This window comes from Lynx canadensis, chromosome A1 (genome assembly GCF_007474595.2).
Source record: "Lynx canadensis isolate LIC74 chromosome A1, mLynCan4.pri.v2, whole genome shotgun sequence".
Classification (NCBI taxonomy): domain Eukaryota; kingdom Metazoa; phylum Chordata; class Mammalia; order Carnivora; family Felidae; genus Lynx; species Lynx canadensis.
Window position 1 is genome coordinate 160,576,279 of NC_044303.2, and position 24,134 is coordinate 160,600,412.

Genomic DNA, 24,134 nt, shown 5'->3' on the forward strand with positions numbered 1-24,134 from the left:
CTCCCCCTCTCTCTGCCCCTGTCCCACTCGTGCTGTTTCTCAGAAATAAACATTAAAAAAAAAAAAATCCTTGTATTGTTGCTGTGGAAGGGCCACTCTTATTATAAATTAACTGTCTATATTATGTGTGGAATTGTTTCTGTGGATTTTATTCTGTTTTACTGACCTATTTGTCCAAATCATTTGGAAGTTATCCAACTTTTGTCAGGAATAACTTAAATAACATTAGAATCAAATATTTTTTACTTAAAATTAGAACTCAGCCAGGCCTGATTTTTTTTTTTTTAAAGAAATCTTTTTCTTTCTAATTTTTAGCATTACTCCTGTATCTGTTCTCTACATTTCCTGCTTCTTGTTCAATTTTGGTAGTTTATATTCTGCTAGAAAATGATTCATTCAGTGTATGTCATTTGACTGCATACCCTGTTCTCAGCATTGTCCCAGACTCAGGAAATAGAGCAGTAAATAAAAAGACACCTTGCCTTTGTGGAACCTGTACTCTAGTAGGAGAAAACAGCCAATAAATAAATAGACTGTGTGATGGATGGTGACAACTGTGATAAAGAAAAAGAAAGCAAGAAAAAGTAGAGAGGTTTCTACTTCATATACAGTATCAGAGAAGAGTGATGTTTGAGCAGACATCTAAAGAAAATGAAGGAGTAAGCCATTGTGAGCAGAGGAAGTTCTAAAATTTTTATGTTCAAAGGAATAGTATAAATGACAGTGTGGCTGGGACCTACTAAGTGAGGGAAGTAGCAGAGATGATGGGAGTAATGAATCAGATGCAGCATCTTTTGGCCTATAATTATGAATCTTTTAATCCTGAGTGAGAGGGAAAGCCACTCAAGGATTTTAAGTAAAAAATAAGAGGGGTGACTATTCTCCCTGACAGTCGCTATCACTCTGGTTGCTATGGGGAGTATGCACTGAGGAACGAAAAGGGTATAGAAGGGGATAGAGTGGGAATGGTGAAAACAGCTATGAAGCTATTGAAAGAATCCAGGGAAGAGATGGCTGTAGCTTGAAGCTGTATGGCAGAGCCAATATCATTTGCTTAGTCCAGTATCATTTGTTCATTGACTGATTGGGGGGTGGGGGAAGGGGATAAGAAAAAAGGAGGAATTCATGACAAAAATCCATGCGCTAAGGCCAGGGCCTGAAGATGGGAAATGGAGCAATGGTAATAAAAATTTATAAAGTACTTACTATGTATCAGAAGCTGTGTGTTGTGTAAAAGGCACCTCTTTTGATTCCAGTAGTAGGCCTTTGCAATAAATACTATTTATTGTATTGAAGAAACTGAAGTTCAGACTGAAATAACATCTGGCAAACCCAGGTCTGACCTGGAACTCTGTATTCATTCTTGACTATTAAATTATACTCACATTTAGGAGACAGATCAATAAGGCACAAAATAAGGTGTTAAATTAGGCAAGGATGTGAAGGAAAATGAAGACTGAGAAAAGGCCATTAAATTTATAATTACAGCTATTCCCAAATAAAATTTATACAGTAGTAAAATTCTAATCATGTAAGCTCTGGCTCCAGAGTCTATGTTTAAAATTATTCCATTCTTCATCTCCATAATACAAGAGATTTTAAGATCAATTATGAAGGTTAGTGAAGAAGAAATTCATGTATTGGGCACAACAGGAAATTTTCCTTTAAGGCAGTTATATGAACAAGTCAGAAAGCCAAGGAGGAAATGTGGGCAAAAAAAAGAGGCAAGAGGTGCAATTTCACCAAACTCAGTAATGAGCAGGTAAAGGAAGCAGTTCAAAGAGTTCATTTTCACCTCAGAAAAGCAAAAGCACATCGCCATCTACCTTTCCATTTCTACCCAACAGAGAGGGGTTTAAAATAAAAAATTAATAGAAAATGGATAGGCTAGGTTAAGAAGAACCAAGTCACAAACAGAAAGATTAATCTTAAAAAGATGCTACGTAATGCCAGCCTGTAAACCTGAAGACACAGAAATGAAAAGTCTAGAGATATGTACAAATAAGTAAGATGGAAGACAGGAACAAGAGTAGCTTATCTGAATGTCTCCAATATTATTAGGGATTGGAGGGATGTGAACAGCCAAAAATAAGGAGGAGAAAAACCTATGGTAGGAACTATTATACTTAAAGTGCATGAATAATATTTGAAGCCCTATTAGGGCATGCCATGGAATTAGCAGGAATGAATAAATGGGGTCACTGATAAACCTTCTCTAGTTAGGATACAAAGTAGAAGCAAACAGGACAAGAAGTTAACCCGGGGAATCTAAAATGGTACAGTAGGTAAAACAAAAATGTGATTTTAGAAGTGAAAATTTCCACCTTTCAAGTCTAGCATTTAATTTATACCAGCGATAAACTTAAGATTACACCTTAGCAGTGCCAAAGATTCAGATTCTAGGGATCCTAAAGAGGAAATACTCTTTCTTATAAGAATATATATTTACACGTATTTGTGCATACTGTAACTATATATAAATATGATACTTTCTTTCTGAGGAGACTCCATGCCCAGGGGATGTGCCCAGTGTAGGGCTTGAACTCACAACCTCGAGATCAAGAGTCAGATGCTTTACCAAGTCACCCAGGCGCCCCAATGAGATATACATTTATATATCAGACTATAAATTTTCACTTTGGGTGCTACCAATAACAGCATGTCTCTTATTCAAGGATAATTTGTACCGGTCTCATATCATGCAGTCTTTTTTTTTTCTAACAGTATTACTCCTTCTTGATTTTGCTCTGTATCTGGATTCTTTTAGTCCTTTATCAATCTGATGGCATATCTATATTCAATAACAACATCCACTACAACAATTTCTTTTTTTTTTTTTTTTCAATGTTTATTTATTTTTGGGACAGAGAGAGACAGAGCATGAACGGGGGAGGGGCAGAGAGAGAGGGAGACACAGAATCGGAAACAGGCTCCAGGCTCTGAGCCATCAGCCCAGAGCCCGACGCGGGGCTCGAACTCACGAACCGCGAGATCGTGACCTGGCTGAAGTCGGACGCTTAACCGACTGCGCCACCCAGGCGCCCCATACAACAATTTCTTAAAATAAAGGCACTAGCTGAAAAACTTTCCATGTATTAACTCATTTAATCATTATACTTACTTTTCGAACTGGCTCCAGAGCCAGTATATTCAATTACTATACCAAACTGTTTTTCCACACTGCAACCTCACTATAAAGTTTTCCTCAAAATTTGTTATCACAGTTAATTTCACAGTTGAGACTATTTTGGTTTCCTGATTATATTCAGTAAATAAATCATCTGGAAAAAGGCCAAGATAGTTCCTCTTTGACTTTGATGAACATAAAAGCATGGTACCATGTAAAACCAGTATTTTTTTAGACCAGTGTTACTCAAGGTCTATGAACTTGTACTAGTCCACAATGGGGGACAGGTACAGAAATTTTAGAAACCTTCATATCAGTTTGACAGTGCAATTTTATGTCAAACTATACTTTTTTTTTACTATACTTTCTAAGAATACTGGCCTATAAAATACTGGGGGGAAAATAGCTAGTCATTTACTGTAGATAAGAAGCACTGTTTTATATAGATAAAAGGTTCAGGAACTGAAAACTTTAAAATTTTATTCTGAAGCTGAAGGGAAAAAAGTTCACTCTAAGTGTTCCTTAAATGACTTTCCCTAAAGTCTTTAATAAGAAGTTTTTCCAAGTTAATTGTACATTTATGATAACTTTCAAAATTTAAATCTATTGCCTTTATCAATCTGAATTGCAATACTACCCAATTCAAATACATTTCTAAATTAAAAGCTCCAAAAGATAAAACTGCCAATTAAAATAAAATATTATATGAATTCTTACTAATAACCAGTAAGTCTACTACTTACAATGCTGAATGTCTTCTGATCTAGCTCTTCAGATTCTTCAGATATGGGAACTGGTTCACCACTTGCTGTGATATGAACTGGAGCATCTGACACTGAAGATTTCTTGGATCTTTCCTTGCTATCAGACTTGGATTCACTCAACTAAAGAAAAAGAGGGGGAAAAAATCCAGCAACAACAAAGGTGAAATGATTAACACTTTCAGAAAACAATTAATGTCTCTTTTTATTCTATAATTGCTTGTTCACATTCCATACTCTTTATCTTTCCCCAATTTTACTTGGGGAAACCAAAAATAAATTACTATGTAACATTACCCTACAGGTAAGGCATTTAAAAAAACAGATCCAAACCTATTTTTCTCCTCTTCTAGATACCCACATGTATTTTTAAAGAACTTATTCAGGCTAATTTGGGCTGATAGGCAGTTTATTTTCCTAAAATGTAAATATGTTGACTTTGTCACTTTCTAAGTTTTACATTATGATTTGCATACCTTTTCTTCCTTTATGTCTTTTTCTTTCTGTATAGCTTCTTTTACTTTGTTTTCTCTTTTCTCTTTAAAATCTTTTTCCTTTAAATCTTTCTTATCCTCTTTTTCTTTTATCTCCCTTTTAAGTTCTCTTTTATTCTCTTTTTCTTTTGCTTCCCTCTTTTCTTCTGATTCCTTCTTTATAAAAACATCTGGCTCAGGTCTTTCTTCACTGTCTCTTTCTGTTTTAATTTTTTTATTTGGATGTTTCACAGAAGTGATCTCATCCTGAAAAGTGCAAGTATGGCCAATGTATTACTAACCAAATCTTGACAAAGACTAATTTCTTTCTTTGTATGACTATGGATTGCATGTATGTGGATTCGGAAAGAAAGAACCCAGAATCCCATTAATAATGATACATGCAATGTTCAACCTTCCTATAAAAACTAAAGCAAGCCAGTCCCATTCAAAATAAAATCAAAGGAGACAGAACCTCATTTAAATGGCAAACCTCTGAAAAGGAAGAACCTTTCCTCTATCCCTCTTAGTGACATTCTATGGGACAAGTAGAATTCTGTTCTGCATGTGAGACTATGTAATAAACTACACAAAAGGAACTTCAGTACCTAAATGTAAAATTTTAGGTCTTAGTTCAATTTTTAAATGGCAAGTATACTAAAACACGTTATGTTCCCTTTCTAATATAAAAAGGCTGTTCTTCCAAAACACATTCTTACCTTATCATCATCTTCATCAGACTTCTCTGAGGGCAAGGGTGAAGAATCACTCTTTATTTCTTCTTTCACTTTTATAGACTTCAATGCTTTATTCTTCTTAGCTCTTGCTTTTCTCCTCTTTGAACCTCCCTAAAAATAATTATTTTATTCTAACCAACTCCAGAGATTCAATTTTAAAAAATTCCTTAAGTGGTAAATCTTAAAAGTTAACACATATTCCTACCCAATCCTTGGTCTATTGGTAATAAGTTACACCAATCTTAAAAAGTCAACAAAACTGACATAATTTAATGAGTCAAGTACATATTATCATGAGTAACTGATACTAACTATAATTATTCCTTTAAAAAAGAATTAAAGCAAAGTGGAAGTTGAAAAAAATGGGAGGTTTTTCACCTTCATAATTTACAATTATCTTCAACTAAATTTGATCCTAACAGAGATAGCATTAAAACTATTTTACATAAAAATTATTTTACACAATGTAATTATATAATCACATTGTGATTATAATGTAAATTGTAAAGACTGTTTCTAATGACCTCTCTTTCAGTGTATTTTTCCTACTCTTCTGAACCCCTCTCATAAATAAGCTCTGTGACCTTTAATGCTGTACCTTTAGCTCTCTAATAACACCAAATAAAATAGTCATAGAGGCCCGACCTCTCAAAAATTACGCCTCTCTAAACAAGTTGCCCCCACCACCTATCCAAACACCAGGAAACACACACATACACACACAACCCAGGATCCTACTTCTGAAAGACTTACCAGTTTTAAAAGAAATACAGAGACAACTGAAGGCAAATATCACCATATACAATTAAAGCTACTAAAATATAGAAAAATACACTTATAAGGTCATATTAGACTCAGATGTCCAGGGCTATCACTAAACTACATTTACTGAAAAGTAAATTGCTCTCAAGCACTAAATTTTAACTTACTGCACCAGAAAGTCTCTGAGCTTCTTTTCTTGCAAGATCTTTACTAAGTAATTTGATGAGGTAGTCTGCACGTGTCTGCAACTGCTTTGCTTGTGGTTTTTTATCAGGATCATCTGGAAGAATCTGAAAGAAATTAACTTTTTCAGGTTGTTCTTAATAAATTACATGAAAATGTTACTGCCTAAAAAATTCTCACTCATTGAAAGAAATACATATAATTTACTGACAGGTTACAACTGTTAAAATTTATGGGCATTAAACAACTAAGAGTGCAAAATACATTTTTATATACCTACCCCACAGCAAAGATTTAATTTGCCTGCGAATAAGTTCTAAATAAATACATGAAAAAAAAATGCCTACATTCAAAATAATAATACAAAGTGTGAGGTTAAAAATTTCTTTTCCAATATACAAGTGTATTTAGCATCCAGTGTTATTAAACATTACAGTATTCTTAGATATCCTTCCTTTCGCAGTAACAGTACATTTAACTGTACAGTATACAAAGAGTCCTAGAACAATGTTATCATCTATTTAAGGTGACCCAAAGCATGCACCTTGAGAAAATATCCACAGCGGGATTTTAAACTATTTTAAGTTTGGCCTCACAGGCAACAAATGACACAGCACCAATATCAAAAGGTTCCCCTCTGTCTATGAAAAAGTAAAATATAAAAATATAATTTAAATAAGATAAAAAGATAAGGCAATGCTTCCAGTGTTTTCCAGTTTAGGCAAAGAAATGATTTTAGCTACCAGGGTAGTATCAAATCACCAAAATCCCTAAACACTGTTTGATTTTAGCAAAAAATTATAAAATATTTCAGAATCATTTTTTTGCTAAAAATAAGATAATGATGGAATTAGAGGTTTACTTTAAACTTAATGCTATGAAGAAAAATATACCTATGCCTTCGTAACAAGTATATAATTTTAGAGGTAAAGCAAAATCTCACATCATTTAAATTCAATCCCTTCATGAAAACCAAGAAGCCAAGGTCATACAGCTCATTAGGGCCTTGGTTTCCCATCAGTCTAATTAATTTCTAACATAATTTAAAAGAAAAAATCTAACATATGTGGTCAACAGAAACAAATTTTAAGTACCTTGTGTGTTAGACTGAGGTCAGGATCCATTTTAATCATTTCCCAGCTTCCGTATCCATATTCGTAGATACCAATTAACAAATTGGAATCATCTTCTTTGCCCCAGTCTATATCAAAATGAGCTGCCTTTGTATGGCATGGGATAGTATACCTAATAACAAAGTTAATAACCACTGTCAAGTTTATAACTGCCATATTAAAATTTTGAAAAACATATTTGATTAGAACTTCAAAATACTATGCTTTATTTTATCTTTAAAAACATTTCATTCAAGCTAGCCAGTGACATAAAAAAACATTTTGAACATCCATACACAGCTGAATTATTGAGTAACAATAAATATTTTATAATGGGTATAGTAAATAACTCACTGTTTTCTTTCTTCTGGATCTGAAGGAATGGATTTATGCAATGGTATCAATTCTTCTTCATGGGAGATGACGAGCTTGGCATTCACCTGTACTCCTGATATTCGGAATGTTGGACCCTTCACTTTTCCAAGTCTACCACCTTAATTTTTTTTAAGACATAAAAAAGTATGAAGTATACAATTCTAAGCAAGATATACTATGATGTATATTAATAAGCATTACTTATTTAGCTAATCAATTCATTTTACCTGTGTATATTATTGGGAGGGGGCACTTGTTGGCAAACTTTAAATTCACTACAAGATTTTTCAGTACATACTAGTACTTACATTATAGCAGATGTGAATTCACAGAAAGCATTTCACAGAAAGCATTTCTTAATTGTTTTACCAATTGCACAAGATACTTCAATCTATTAATGCTGTCACCTTCTAAATAAGAGTTCTAGCATGATTTTTTCCAGTACATTTTATTACTAAATCTTATCTAAATATTTTCATTTAGGTAGATAAATTACAAAATAAGCATAATGAAGTAATTATGTCCAAAAACCATATTATACATGTACACTATCTTTTCCTAGCCATTTATATACAAAAAATACAGTAACACCTAATGCTACCTACCAGCTAGAATATACCAGACAGAAAGACAAACTCTATTGGTTTCAGTAATACAATTCTATTACCCATTTCCTATTACCCAGGAATGGTCCTGCTTTGTTTTTTAAAGCATCTTTCAAGAGTGATGAATAGGTAGCTAAGATATAATACATACAAACTCAATACAAATTCAATAAAAGCATTAATTTGAAACTTCTATTTACCTCCCTTTAAATCATTCTCACTTTAATATTACCTGTTCGTTCTGTTCCTGAAGAATTATCCTTTAGAGCTTTAATGCAACCGTTATGTACCAATTCTCCTAGTCGTCTGAGGTCGGTCTCTGACTTATCAACTAATTCAGCATCCCGAGCAATTGCATCTAATCTGTTAATGAAATAATATAATTCTCAGGTAAATATGCAGAATAAAGTGGCACCATTTAAGGGAGACTGAGTTTCACTTTATCTCAAGCTCTACAAGTCACTTTCCATGCCCTACAAATTCTGGTTCAGATAACTGGCACAAGATACATTAAAAAAAAAAAAAAAAAAATTTAAATGTGAAAATATTTGGCAGGGAAACAATTCATTTATATATTCAAGAATAATAAAGTTAACCAATTCATTACAGAATGGTATGCTTCAAATTGAAGATTATATAATAATTCTGTAAAAGCTTTTAATAACCAAATATTAAATTCAAAAGCAGTTAAGCACTGTAATACAGATGAACTTTAAACAACACAGGCTTGAACTGGGCAGGTCCAGTTATCTGGATTTTTTTCGATAAATATAGTATAGTACTCTAAATATTCAAAATAAAACAAATACTTCTAAAATGGAGGTTAAGAGAGAAAAAATAGAACTAAACCAATTTGAGTCTTTGCCACTGTATATTCAGACAGTGGGTTAGCCACAACCAAAGGTCAAAGAATATTCAAATCACCAACAATTACTGAGATTAACCATTAACTTAAAAAAAACAAAAAACAAAAAACAAAAAACCTGTCCTGATAATCTGAATTTTAATAGCTTGTGTAAGAAGGAACTCTAATTAGGGAAACTTAAGAAAATTTCCCTAGTAGGGAAACAGAACTGGCCTTTAAGTTCAAAGACTGAAATTAGCAGCTCACCTTCTGGAAGGATAAATCTGCTTTTCATGTTTGTGATGGAAAAAAAGGGATAAAAGCATATGCAAAGTACAATTATGAAAACGCTGAGTATTAAAAAAAATGCTTAGTATTTTATAGATCTATGTATTTTATTTTTTTTTTTTTAATTTTTTTTTTCAACGTTTTTTATTTATTTTTGGGACAGAGAGAGACAGAGCATGAACGGGGGAGGGGCAGAGAGAGAGGGAGACACAGAATCGGAAACAGGCTCCAGGCTCCAAGCCATCAGCCCAGAGCCTGACGCGGGGCTCGAACTCACGGACCGCGAGATCGTGACCTGGCTGAAGTCGGACGCTTAACCGACTGCGCCACCCAGGCGCCCCTAGATCTATGTATTTTAAAGAAAACTTCATTTGTAGATAAAATTTTAGAGACTAGAAGGAATTGAGAATATAAAAATCTTTTTAAAAGTCTACTTGAAATTTGCTTTCTACAGACTTTGTAAATGACTTTTAAAGCAAATTTAACAAAGTAGCTAAAGTGAGTATTAGCATAAGTAAATAAAGTTGACTGCATGTAACCCACATGTAATTCTATGAGAATGACAAACATGTTTACCTTTCCAGAGGGCCACCAAACTTCTTGTAACTCTTGATAAACCTAACAGAAAATAATTGTTTGGTTTAAATGTGGGCTTCACTATCCATTAAACAATAGATTTGTAAATATACAGAAATAAGAAAATACTTGTTAGTTCAAAAATTAATTCAAGGTACTGTTTACTACCAACACAAATGAATAAACTATGCTAAAGACAAAAATGTTAAAACATTAAGATATACCAAGTAAGACAAGACATATTTTAACACCCAGGATGATGTTCAGAAACCAATATAAATAAAACAATAGAAGCTAAATTTTATTTTAGAAATTACTTTATTATTTTCACAAGACAAGTTCAAGGCTACCACAGGAAGTGTCTCCCAAATTATCAATCAATCATAGTACACCTCCTCAAATTCCAAGTACTGTTTTCTGAATAATACCTTTAACTCAGATGTATGGTTATTATACCAACAATGGAAAATAAAAATTTTACTTAAGAACAAAGCTACCCAAGTGGTTGATGGATGAGGGAAAATATCCAGGAAAAGTAGAAGCTGAAATGTTCTTCAACTAAAGACAGAAAGTCCAGCAAATCAGGTGGTCATAAAAGTACTCTTAATAAAATCTAACAATATATTTAGTTTTCTGGCAGAAAGAAGGAGGAAGAACTTTATCAGTCAGGTCTATGGTTTAAAAGAAAAGAGTTACAATGACTTGAAACAAACAACAAACTCCCAAAATACAGCAATGAGCAACCTTTTCACAAATTTCATAAGCAAAAATTGACATAAACAAAAGTTGGCTGTTATCCCGTTCCCCTTAAATAAACGTGTATAAAGAAACGCATATTTTGAAAGAGAACTACAATTTATCCTACATGACTATCTTACCTCAATTCCTACCTGGACATATCAGAAATACTTTTAACATTGTTACTTTCAAAAAGCAAATCTCAGTGTTAAAAAACCTAGAAAAATATGGAACTAAAGTATTCTCACATAAAAATAGTAACGCTGGGAATCATAAATGCAGTGAGAAATTTTAATAAACAAATCGAATGTACTAAAATATGTATTATTCAATAGGGCCACTATTCTGAACCAGATTAGTAAAAGCAAAAAAATGTAGCAGTCTAAATAGACTAACAATAAATAACATGCAGAGACTAGAAAATCAAACTTTATTTTTCATAGCTATAATGAACACCCAAAACCAGAACCATCTAATCCCTGCACAATCATATATTTGCCTCCTCTAAAACTTTCATCTTAATCTTTGAAAATATGGAATTTGTATATTTTATTTCACCTTCTAAAAAAATCAAGTTGAAGTAAAATAGTCTTATGTCATCTTACCGCCGAATTTCTGCATCACTAAATCCTTTGATAGTCTCCCGAGGGATAGTCCGTGGTCTTCCACGTTTCTTTGGCCTTTTCCTTTCTGAGATCGAGTCACTATCAGATCCAGAATATCTCCTACTTCTACTGCGCCTCCCTTCACTTCCATTAAAACTAATCTGGAATTGGAAAACAAAAATTTACCGAAGCTTAAAGGCGGCTTCTATGGTAAGAGCAAAGAAAAGACTACAAAAAGATCAACAGAACAAATTCAAATGTGGTCTGTATATCAAAAATTTCCTATAAATAATATTAAAAAGCAAACAAAACAGAGAAAAACATGGCAGGTTAATGGCAAAGAGTTAGTAACAGCCCTAATATTTTTTTAAAACATTCTCATAAATCAGCAGGAAAATACAAGATTGTCCTTCGGTAAAAATATGAGAAAAATTATCAACAAGCAATTAATCAAATAACATAAATACAGAATTATAGAACCTCACTGCTAATTTTTTCAAATGAGAATTAAAGTAACTATTTATTTATAACATCTATTATTTAACAGAAACATCAAAACATACTTTCTATAAGTCTTTGGAGTCTTTCCACAGTCACAGTGCATATTCTGAACCCCTAATATGTTGAAGCTAATTCAAAGTCAAGCTTGGTATACAGTTCTCACTCATTCTACCCTCTTTTCATGCTTTGACAAGATGTAATATAATGCTATGCTTCCCATGTACTATAAAAGGAGATCGTTTTGGGGTTGGCAGAAATAATCACTATATAACAAACTGTATATGGGCACTTTCAAACCAAACACACATTATTTGGCTCCATTTCTGCCTGGGATGTAGAAAGTTGATAGGATGCTCCCATCCTAACAATAAACCTCACCTCCAAAGCCTAACTTCTTTTATACGCATCAAAACCACAAGGGAATCTAATAGTCTAAAACATACGGAAATACAGTAGATGATACTTGAACACTGGCTTTCCGGTGAAAAGCATGAGTCGTAGACACCAAATAATATATAAGCAGGTAAAGGGAAGTTAGCTAAAATTGGCTAAAGGTGTTTTTTTAATTTTCCACCTTTTATCTCCATCTGTATCATCCATTTGAAAAGAATGACAGAAAAGATTCCCGCCCACCCAAACTGGACGGCTGTTCAAGCTTTGTACAGAACAGAACCTGTACTCCCTCTCAGGCACTCCTCCACAAAACTCCCAACAGGTGCTCAGAAGAAAGACTGGAATCAGACAGAGCACAGGAGATCAGAAAAAAACTTTCCTTCCTGAAGATGGCCTGGAGAAAGGGAGCAGTCATCTACTGCACTGAGGGCACAGAAGAACTAATACCGTTGTAGGAAAAGAAAAAGAAAACGAAAACGAAAACGAAAACGAAAACGAAAAGGAAAAGGAAAAGGAAAAGGAAAAGGAAAAGAAAAAAAGAAAAAAAAAAAACTCTATCCCCGGGGGAAAGATAGCAGAATAATGACTAGGCAATTCCCTCAATGCCTCAGACTCAAAATTTAAGGAGGCACCAAAAGATTCTGTAATCAACAATAATCTTGTTACACAATATCCAAAAAAACAAAAGTTAATGCAAAGAAAAAAATTTAGTATTAAACCTTTTTCCTTTTCCTGTAGGATCTGATACAGCCTAGCGAAGCACTTTTACCATTATTCAAAAATCTACAGTCTTCACTTGGGTCATAAACAGTAAATATTTAAAAATTCAAAACACATAAATCAAATCAAGGTATGTTCTACGACAATGACAGAATTCATTAACAAAGATACTGAGAATACCTCCCAAGTACTTGGAAATTAAACAACACCCTTCATAACAACAAAAAAGCACAAAACAAACCAACAAAAACAACACCAAAGAGGAAGTTACACAGCAAATTAGAAAATATTCTGAAATGAATGAAAATGAAAACATAACAGGTATCAACAATTTACAAGATTCAGAAAAGGTAGTTAAGAGTGGGAAAATTATAGCATTAAATGCTAGTAATACTAGAAAAGGGAGGTCTTGATTCAATTGTTGTGTGTATCTTAAGACACTAAAAAATAAATTAAAGCAAAGTGGAAGAAATATGAAAGAGCAGAAATAAATGAATTTAAAACAGAAAGATCAATGAAACCTGGGATGATTTTTTGGGAGATATTATGAGTAATTTTATGCCTAGAAATTCAACAACTTAGAAAAAATGGACAATTTCTTTGAAAGAAACTACCAAACTCACTCACTCAAGAAATATTCTGGATAGTTGTTTATAAAAGGAATTAAGAGTTAAAAATTTTAACAAAGAAAACTCCAAGCCTAGATGGTTTCCCTGACAAATAGTGCCAAACATTTAGTGAAGAATACCAATTCTATACAAACTCTTCTCAAAACCAGAAGAGGAGAGAATACCTTCCAACTCATTTTATAAGGCAAAAATTATCAAATCAGATGAAAACACTTACAAAAGAAGAAAAGGATGGACCAGTATGCCTTATTAACAAAACCAGATAAGCCCAGGTACGACTACTCTTACATCAACAGACATATATTTTAGATTAAAATGTCACCTGTTTTGCACAGTTTCTCATTCTTGGGAGCATATAAATTTCTTCAAGTTCCTTTTGTCTTTCTTCCTCTTCTAATCGTCTTCGTTGATCTTCAGGAATTATTTCCTCCCAATTCTTTGAATTTCTTTCTGGTTCCAACTCAATGTCATCCTCATCCATATTTGAAAAGTTGGCAACCTTAAATTCCAGAATTTTAAGAAATAGTAAGCATTAAAGAAGAACTCATCCTTAAATTACATTTTACATTTCAGAGAAGAGGAAGTGACATGCCAGAACAAGACAATAAAACTTAAATATCCTCAGGATAATGAATATGACTATGGACTGAACCAAAATTGCCTGCTAAACTAAGTTCTTTATTAGTTCTTTATTACTTATGATTTCTTTATTAGGTCGAAGTAGATCAAACCAAAAGACTTGTAAGAAATCTCCTCCATGAATGATTCTCTTTTGTCCTGCTGCTCAACAAAATTAGTTAACAGAACAACAAAATGTATAGTAACATGCTAATCATCTTCTGCAGAAAATACCACACCAATGCATTAATTACAAAGTGCTGTAGACAATACAATATTCTTATTTTTAGGATCATAATATAGTACAAAGAGCTAACAAAACACAAAGAGCTCTGAGTCCATAAACTTACTTAGGTTCCTAGTTTCTTCATCTCTTAAAAAAAAGGATAAAAAGAGCTCACTAACTTTGTGAAGATTAAATGAGAGAATACATTTAAGGAACTATGAAGACTGGTACACAGAAAGCACTCATTAAAGCTAACTGCTAATAGTGGAACATTAAAACTTACAGAAGCTAGATGAAAGAACCTATGCTCACCCTGTGTAAAGAATAACACTGCACAAATAGTGTTCATTTCTCATGTCTATTATTTAAGTGTAATGAAAATCCTAAAGCGAGCAGTATGAGTATCAACTCACTGGTGTAAAAATAATCTGTATTTACTTTGGTTAGCTTATCAGTGACATTTTTTTCAGACTGCCAGTTAGTCAAATTAAAACCAAATAGTATAACTTAATGTAGAGTTCATCACACCAGAATGAGTATTGGTTCCAGAAACGTTTATTTCTCAAGATTAAAGAATAGTCTTCTAACTTATCACCTTGCTTTTAATTCTTGTTCCATTATAGTATATCCTCCACACTGCAGCCAGAGTGATTCACTAAAATTAAAAAAGTTTTTATTCATTGCTATGTCCCTGGTGCATGGCACACTACAGGTGCTCAATAAATAACTGGTGAATGAACAAATGACACAAACTGGACTGCTCCTTAAAACCTCCAGTTTGTGGGGGCGCCCGTGTGGTTCAGTCAGTTAAGCATCTGACTTTGGCTCAGGTCATGATCTCATGGTCCATGGGATCAAGCCTCACATCAGGGTCTGTGCTGACAGCTCAGAGCCCGGAGCCTGCTTCGGATTCTGTCTCTCTCTCTCTGACCCTGCCCTGCTTGCTGCTCTCTCTCTCAAAAATAAACACACACACACAAAAGAAATTAAAACAAACAAACAAAAAAACAAAAAAAAACCCTCCCCATTTGAAAAACTTCAATTTGTTGAAAATGGCTATAGAGGAACTATCAGGAGTATTTATAAGTACTAACAGGAGCTCATTGCTTACTTGGACTGATTAACTTGGATTTTCTTAGTTGTGATAATGCTTAATTTAATCTAATGTCAAAAACTGCAGAACTACTCCAACAAACAGTAGCTAAAAGCCTTTGGTCACAGAAATCTAAATTTAGAGATACCACGTTCCCTCATTTGCCCAAATATTTGAAGACATGCTATTTGCCAAGCATTTTTTTACATGCTAATTAGGAAATCACTGCCCTCCTCATTCCACTAAATGTATCTATTCATATACAATTTGGTCCTTTCCACATCAAGCTGCTACTGCTTTGTCAGTATAAGGGAGAAAAGTTTTCATACACCATACCAAATTTTAAAACAAAAATGTTAAGAAATGATCTTGCTGATTGTGCTTAAAGAGGTTTTAAGAAAACACATAATGACAAAAAAATAATCACTATCAACTGAAATAATTACAAAGAAAAATAAAAAAGAAAGAAAATCTACCTTGAACTGGGAAAGCAATTCGTCTCCTACAGTTAAAGGGCCTGGTTCATTTTCATGAGTTTCAGCCCTCTTCAAGATTTCATCTATATCCATTTCCTGTAATTAGAAAGAAATCTTTATTAAGTATACTTTAATATATTTTAAAGTAAATATGCCTTATGCTTATAGTTTAAAGAAATGTCATATATATATATATTTTTTAACCTGGGGTTCTTGTTCCTCTCCTTCAGGTTCCTTAAAAAGTTCCTCAGCACCAAACTTTAAGATAGCTGATAATTCTTCTTTATTGAAAGGAGTAGAACTAAAACCAAGAAAAACAAAAAAAGCTTAATACTACTAACAGTTAACAATTTAACATTTATGTTGCACTTTTATTAATTATTGACACAGTCAACTCTATGGAAGTTATTCGACAGAGTTAGGTGAAATATTTTTAGTTTACTTATTTTAAAAGTAAAGTACTTGAAACCTGGAAATTAAAGGAATTTCTCCCAAGACTTAACAAAATTTGAGTGATAAAAACCAGTAATGAACGTGTGCCTTTGACTAGAAATTACTCCAATGCTTTAAAAAAATCACAATACTAAACATAGTACTTCAAAGATCTGCTTATAGCATGTAATATTTCAGGAAAATGAGTACAGTACGATTATAAAATGACTTTTTAAAAATATATTAAGGTAACTACCTTGACGGGGCAGAACCTGTATGTAGTACTGTCTTCCCAGTTGTGTCCATTCTCTGAATCACAAGATGATCTAAAACCATCTTCTTTTTGGCCCTTTCAAGAATATCCTCTTCAACTGATCCCTTAGTAACTAGACGATAAATATTCACCTGTAAAGATACACACAATGAAAATACAATGTAGCAAAAAGTATTTGTTTTGCTAATGCGAAATACCCAAATACTGTACATAAAGTGAAACTCATACTATGTGAAATTTTCACTAGTCAAAATGAAAATTAAAAAATATATAACAATATATATAAAAGCTAAATTTCTTCAATTTAAAAAGTATTTTATGGTTGTGTACTTCTTGCATTTTGAACAGATTTTATTTGCTTTTTATTTTTTTAAAGGGATAACAGTAATTTTTATCTTTTAGCTGAGAAGGAAAAAAAGTGGTAAATTTATAACAATTTCTACCTGTTTCCTTAATTCTAATTAATGTTTCAATACTCCACATAGTTCAAAATTCTATGAACCATACCCCAGGTTAATGATGAAATCCTGCCATAAAACGAAGACTTCCAAAATACACAAAAATTGATGTGCAGTAATTTGCCCTATTTCTCAAGGTTAGCAGTTCTATATCAAATAGCACCCAAAGGGATATTTTGAAAATTTATAGGAACATTGTAGCTTTTGCAATGATTAGGTGGGCTTACGAGTACTTAAGAGCACAGTGACCTGGGACACTAGACCCTCTGCACTAAACTGTACCTTCAGACACAAAGAAAACCTATCCTGAGTCTTTTCTTTCAAATGATTTTTCAAAACTTTTTAAATTATCTTGAGTCTCAATTCACCCTCTATTTTAATGTAAATAAGTTTAAATGAACATTATAGTTTTTTTCAGCACTGCAACTATTGCATGAATCAGCAGATAACTAGATACTGTTTTATTTGGATCTCTGCCAAAGTTATCATCTCCAAATGTGTATAGTATTGGTGTCACAAATAAAGCTCACCTGTATTGCTCATCTATACTCATTTTGTAGTTCTTGCATGGAAATACTTAACAAGAAATATGAAACACCTGTGTCAGATTTAGAACCAAATACTAGTAAAAAAAAGAGCAGGTACATGCATATGATTTCACTCATATGTGGAATTTAAAAAACAAAACAAATGATCACTGAGGAAAAAAAGAGAGAAACAAACAAACAGACTCTTAACTACAGAGAATAAAGTCATGATTACCAGAGGGGAAAGGGGAGGGGAGATGGGTTAAATAGGTGATGGGTACTAAGCAGTGCACTTGTGATCAGCACTGGGTGCTGTATGGAAGTGGTGAATCACACTATATTATACACCTGAAACTAATAATACAATGTATGTTAATTGGAATTTACATAAAAACAAAAAAGAGCAGGTACAAAAGCACAGGAATCTTACCATAGTGCATCAATAATGAAATAATTAAAAACATCTCAAAATCATTAATAAAAATGTATTTATATATTCATTTATATTTTAAATGTTATTAAATAATGTATTAAACAAATGTAAAATAATGTATTAAATCATATTTTAAAACATTCATATTTATATCACATTTGTTTTTATGCAGTTTTGTAACATAATGGTTAGAAATACATGTTATTATTTTGCCATCTTATTCAGATATTCTTCCCAGAGGTCTACCACACAACTTTCTACAGTATCTTGCCTAACTGGTTCTTCTAATACCCTCTATTTTCTATCACCTATTAGAAAATATGGTGGCCTTTAAATAGTCTTTAAGTAGTTGTTTGAGAAGTATAAACAGAATGCGAGTTCAGCCATGGTCGAGGATTTCGATATAGGAGGTATCTGCTATTTAGTGCAATTAATCACTATTCCCCATCTCATTCATAAAAGAGGTCTATTTTGAGTATTCACATCTACATTAGGCCCAGCTCACTTGTGAAATTATCTTATTTTCTCACCATCTCCTCTATGACAATCTGTAATTTATATTGGCATGTTATTCCTACTTCAAGTTTCCCTCTCTTTATAACGTGCAGATAAATTATTAGTATGTAGAATCCAGGCCTTCCTAAAGAAGGAAGAAAGGTCTCAGATACACAACCTAATCTTACACCTTAAAGAGCTGGAAAAAGAACAGCCAATAAAACCCAAAACCAGCAGAAGACGGGAAATAATGAAGATTAGAGCAGAAATCAATGCTATCAAAACCAAAAAACAAACAAACAAAAAAACACATTAGAACAGATCCAATGAAACCAGAAGCTGGTTCTTTGAAAGAATTAATGAAATTGATAAACCCCTAGCCAGTCTGATCACAAAGAAAAAGGAAAGGACCCAAATAAATAAAATCAAGAATGGAAAGAGAGATCACAACCAACACAGCAGAAATACAAACAATAAGAGAATATTATGAGCAGTTATACGCCAATAAAATGGACAATCTGGATGAAATGGACAAATTCCTAGAAACATAAAAACTACCAAAACTGAAACGGGAAGAAATAGAAAATTTGAACAGACCCATAACCAGTAAAGAAATCCAATTAGTAATCAAAAAACTCCCCCCAAAAAACAAGAGTACAGGGCCAGACGGCTTCCCAGGGGAATTCTACCAAACACATTTAAGGAAGAGTTAACACCTACTCTCTTGAAGCTGTTCCAAAAAATAGAAATGGAAGGAAAACTTCCAAGATCTTTCTATGAAGCCAGCATTACCCTGATTCTAAAACCACACAAAGACCCCACCAAGAAGGAGAAATATAGGGGCGCCTGGGTGGCGCAGTCGGTTAAGCGTCCGACGTCAGCCAGGTCACGATCTCGCGGTCCGTGAGTTCGAGCCCCGCGTCGGGCTCTGGGCTGATGGCTCAGAGCCTGGAGCCTGTTTCCGATTCTGTGTCTCCCTCTCTCTCTGCCCCTCCCCCGTTCATGCTCTGTCTCTCTCTGTCCCAAAAATAAATAAACGTTGAAGAAAAAAAAAAAAAAAAAAAAATAAGAAGGAGAAATATAGACCAATTTCCCTGATGAACATGGATGCAAAAATCCTCAACAAGAAATTGGCCAACTGGATCTAACAGTACATTAAAAAAATTATTCACCACAATCAAGTGGGATTTATACCTGGGATGCAGGGCTGGTTCAATATCCACAAAACAATCAATGTGATTCATCACATCAATAGAAGAAAGAACAAGAACCACATGATCCTCTCAACAAATGGAGGAGAGAAAGCATTTGACAAAATACAACTTTCTTTCTTGATAAAAACCCTCAAGAGAGTAGCGATAGAAGGATCCTATCTCAAAATCATAAAAGGCATATATGAAAGACCCAACACTAATATCATCCTCAAGAAGGAAAAACTGAGAGCTTACCCCCTAAGGTCAAGAACAAGACAGGGATGTCCACTCTCACCACTGTTATTCAGTATAGTATTGGAAGTCTTAGCCTCAGCAATCAGACAACACAAAGAAATAAAAGGCATCCAAATCGGCCAGGAGGAGGTCAAACTTTCACTCTTGGCAGATGACATGACACTCTATATGGAAACCTCAAAAGATTCCACCAAAAAAACTGCTAGAACTGATACATGAATTCAGGAGAGCTGAAGGATGTAAAAATCAATGCACAGAAATCGGTTGCATTCCCATACACCAATAATGAAACACCAGGAAGAGAAATCAAGGAATTAATCCCATTTACAATTCCAACAAAACCCATAAATACCTAGGAATAAACCGAACCAAAGAGGTGAAAAATGTATATACTGAAAACTATAGAAAGCTTATGAAAGAAATTGAAGAAGACACAAAAAACTGAAGAAATATTCCATGCTCCTGGGTAGGAAGAACAAATATTGTTAAAATGTCAATACTACCCAAGGCAATCTACATATTCAATGCAACCCCTATCAAAATAACACCAGCATTCTTCACAGAGGTAGAAAACAATCCTAAAATTTGTATGCAACCAGAAAAGACCCTGAATAGCCAAAGCAATCTTGAAAAAGAAAACCAAAGCAGGAGGCATCACAATCCTGGACTTCAAGCTGTATTACAAAGCTGTTATCATCAAGACAGTACAGTACTGTAACAAAAACAGACACTCCAATCAAAGGACAGAATAGAGAACCCAGAAATGGATCTACAAACGTATGGCCAACTAATCTTTGACAAAGCAGAAAGAATACCCAATGGAATAAAGACAGTCTCTTCACAAGTGGCACTGGGAAAACTGGACAGCGAAATGCAGAAAAATGAACCTGGACCACTTTCCTACACCACACACAAAAATAAACTCAAAATGGATGAAAGACCTAAATGTAAGACAGGGAGTCATGAATATCCTCGAGGAGAAAGCAGGCAAAAACCTTTGACCTTGGCCGCAGCAACTTCTTACTCAACACGTCTCCAGAGGCAAGGGAAACAAAAGTAAAAATGAACTACTGGAACCTCATCAAAATAAGAAGCTCTGCACAGCAAAGGAAACAATCAGCAAAACTAAAAGGCAACCAATGGAATAGGGAAAAGATATTTGCAAATGACATACCAGATAAAGGGTTGGTATCCAAAATCTATATAAAGAACTTATCAAACTCAACACCCAAAAAACAAATAATCCAGTGACAAAATGGGCAAAAGACATGAACAGACATTTCTTCAAAGAAAACATCCAGATGGCCAAACGACACATGAAAAAATGCTCCACATCACTCATCATCAGGGAAATACAAATCAAAACCACAATGAGATACCATCTCACACCTGTCAGAATGGCTAACATTAACAACTCAGGCAACAATAGATGCTGGCGAGGATGCGGAGAGAGAGAGGATCTCTTTTGCACTGCTGGCGGGAATGTAAACTGGTGCAGCGCGGGAATGTAAACTGGTGCAGCCACTCTGGACAACAATATGGAGGTTCCTCAAAAAATTAAAAACAGAACTACCATGACCCACCAATTGCACTACTAGGTATTTATCCAAGGGATACGGGTATGCTGTTTTGAAGAGGCACATGCACCCCAATGTTTATAGCAGCACTATCAACAACAGCCAAAGTAGGGCAAGAGCCCAAATGTCCACTGATGGATGAATGGATAAAGAAGATGTGGTACATATACACAATGGAGTGTTACTCGGCAATCAAAAAGAATGAAATCTTGCCATTTGTAACTACATGGATAGAACCAGAGGGTATTATGCTAAGCAAAATTAGTCAAAGACAAATATATGACTTCATCTGAGGACTTTAAGATACAAAACAGATGAACATAAGGGAAGGGAAGCAAAAATATATAACAATAGGGAGGGGTACAAAACATAAGAGACTCTTAAATACGGAGAACAAACAGAGGGTTACTGCAGGGGTGGGGGGGGGGGTAGGCTAAAAGGGTAACGGGTAGTAAGGAATCTGCTCCTGAATCATTGTTGCACTATAAGGTAACTAACTTGGATGTAAATTTTAAAAATAAATTAAATAAATAAAAAATAAATTAATAAAAGTGTAAAAAATATATAGATATATATATTTAAAAAGAACTCTGTTTTTTTTTTAAACCTAAATTGGTGTTAGGACATTAAAATTACCTTCCAAATTAATGTATCCAATTCAAGGAAGAGGGGCTGCTAAAAAGAGTTGTTGTAAAGAGGGGTCACTGGGTCCGATGATGTTAAGAACTACTACTCTAAATACAAGATTTCACTTAAGGGTGCACAACATCGTTCCAGAGTATTAAAACATTACAGAAAGAAGTGTACTATATTCCCAATGAAATAGTTTTATGAGAATTATTTGGGTAAAATACTTTTTTAGTTTAAAATGATGGATACATTTTTAAATAGAAAATATGAAATTTTTAAAGGGTAATATAAATGTGTGAAGTCCTTCTGTGCTACTTGTTCGTATCTTCTGCATTAAAGAACTTTGAGAAGCACTGCCCTAGATGGTGGTAAATCAATTAAAATACAACAAACACATCAGAATGATGACAGATGGTTTTTCTCAAGGCCTATTACTGAGAGCAATACAAAAACTACAAATTTAGAATGGCTTGTTTGCATAAAGAATTTTATAGGCAAATGGATAAAATATAGGCTAACAAAAAGGTAGTAATATACTAAGCAAAATCCCAATAGTTAAAATTAAGTAAATACATTTTAAGGTTTATGTATTGAATGAAAAACACTGTACTCTACAGTTGTAAACACTCTGACTAAAAGAGAGGGCATGATCCTATTTTGGCATAGTTACCTCAATTCTGTCAAACCTTACAGGTGATTTTGGTAAATCTTTGTTCCTTAGTATTTTACATGTTAAAGAGCAACATGACTGTGTTCCAATGAGGTTTCCAGGAGAATAAACCAAAATCACTTCCAAACACTAATCATAAAAAAAGATTCTAAAAGCAAAATAAACAAAATAAAAAATACCTGTTTCTTCTGCCCAATTCGATGAGCTCTAGCCTGTGCCTGAAGATCATTTTGTGGATTCCAATCGGAATCAAATATAACAACAGTATCAGCAGAGGCTAAATTAATTCCTAGACCTCCAGCTCTTGTGGAAAGCAAAAAGCAGAAATCCTGTAAGAAATTATAAATAGGCTCAACTTTAAATTCTTCTGAACCGTGAATATGAATAATCAGCAAGAGAATTTTACAACTGGTTTTTTGAATTTAAAAGTATTTTACCAATAAAACTGAAAGAGTTTTAAAAATACTAATAAAATACAAAAACCTCTAGCAAAATCAATCAACAGGATTCCAAAATACAAATATACATGGAAATAATGAACACCAAATCTACAATGAATTTTAAATGAAAATGGGATAATTTATTTAGAAGCAAATTAACTGTTCTATGCTGAAACAGTATTGATAAGGCAAAATTCTCCAGATTAACATAAAATACTGATTTTAAAACCTCATTTAGAAAGTAAAACTAGCTAATAAGACTTTTTTTAAAAAACCAATAATGACAAAAATAATTTACTAAAATTATGACTAAAATTATTTAGTTTTAAAAGCATTCATACCTCTGATCCTTCAGCATTAAAATGATCTAGTGCTTGTTTTCTCAGCTCCCCTTTTATTGATCCATCTAATCTCTAAAATAAAACACATTAAAATACTTCACATAACAGAATCAAATATTTAAAAAGGTATTAAAATCAATTATGAAGTTAAGTAAGAAAATGCGGCATTACTTTCGTTAAGACTATAAGAGTAGAAGGTACTTATTAGTCAAGAAAACAATGCCCAAGCATTCTGTCTATAGAGTCTGTGCTCTTAACCGTTAGGACTATTTTCCCAGATAATAATAGTAAATAGCATTGGCTATCATTGTGTATGAGTCTCACTGTAAGAAATATATTTTACATGTGAATGAGTACACAACTGTACATCCAAAGCAAGTTACATGACACATGTATCATGATATGGCCTCATATATTAAAATTTCATTTTTTCAAAATGTTGGTACAACCTATTAAATTGATTCCCAGATCCATTAACAGGTTACAGTCCACAGTTTTAAAAACAGTGGTGAAGTCCAGTGTAGTTAGTGGACCAACAACATCGTTGTCACCTGAGAACTCAGAAAT

The 24,134-nt window shown here is 33.5% G+C and overlaps 1 protein-coding gene across 3 annotated transcripts in view; it reads right to left on the minus strand.

The window, feature by feature from the left end:
• CHD1 (chromodomain helicase DNA binding protein 1) overlaps positions 1-24,134 on the minus strand; it is a 77,725-nt gene that overhangs the window by 9,597 nt on the left and 43,994 nt on the right. For 2 of the 3 annotated variants that reach the window (XM_030325571.1, XM_030325581.1), the window contains exons 18-31: positions 23,568-23,639; positions 22,966-23,115; positions 16,531-16,679; positions 16,047-16,143; positions 15,843-15,938; positions 13,752-13,928; positions 11,187-11,347; positions 9,844-9,885; positions 8,368-8,498; positions 7,510-7,648; positions 7,138-7,288; positions 6,028-6,150; positions 5,081-5,209; positions 3,871-4,011 (exon numbers count right to left, since the gene is read on the minus strand). In XM_030325571.1, the coding sequence (XP_030181431.1) occupies positions 3,871-4,011; positions 5,081-5,209; positions 6,028-6,150; positions 7,138-7,288; positions 7,510-7,648; positions 8,368-8,498; positions 9,844-9,885; positions 11,187-11,347; positions 13,752-13,928; positions 15,843-15,938; positions 16,047-16,143; positions 16,531-16,679; positions 22,966-23,115; positions 23,568-23,639 (1,758 nt within the window). Of the gene's footprint in view, positions 1-3,870; positions 4,012-4,364; positions 4,629-5,080; positions 5,210-6,027; positions 6,151-7,137; positions 7,289-7,509; positions 7,649-8,367; positions 8,499-9,843; positions 9,886-11,186; positions 11,348-13,751; positions 13,929-15,842; positions 15,939-16,046; positions 16,144-16,530; positions 16,680-22,965; positions 23,116-23,567; positions 23,640-24,134 lie in introns of all 3 variants that reach the window. The other variant, XM_030325563.1, reaches the window with a different exon arrangement.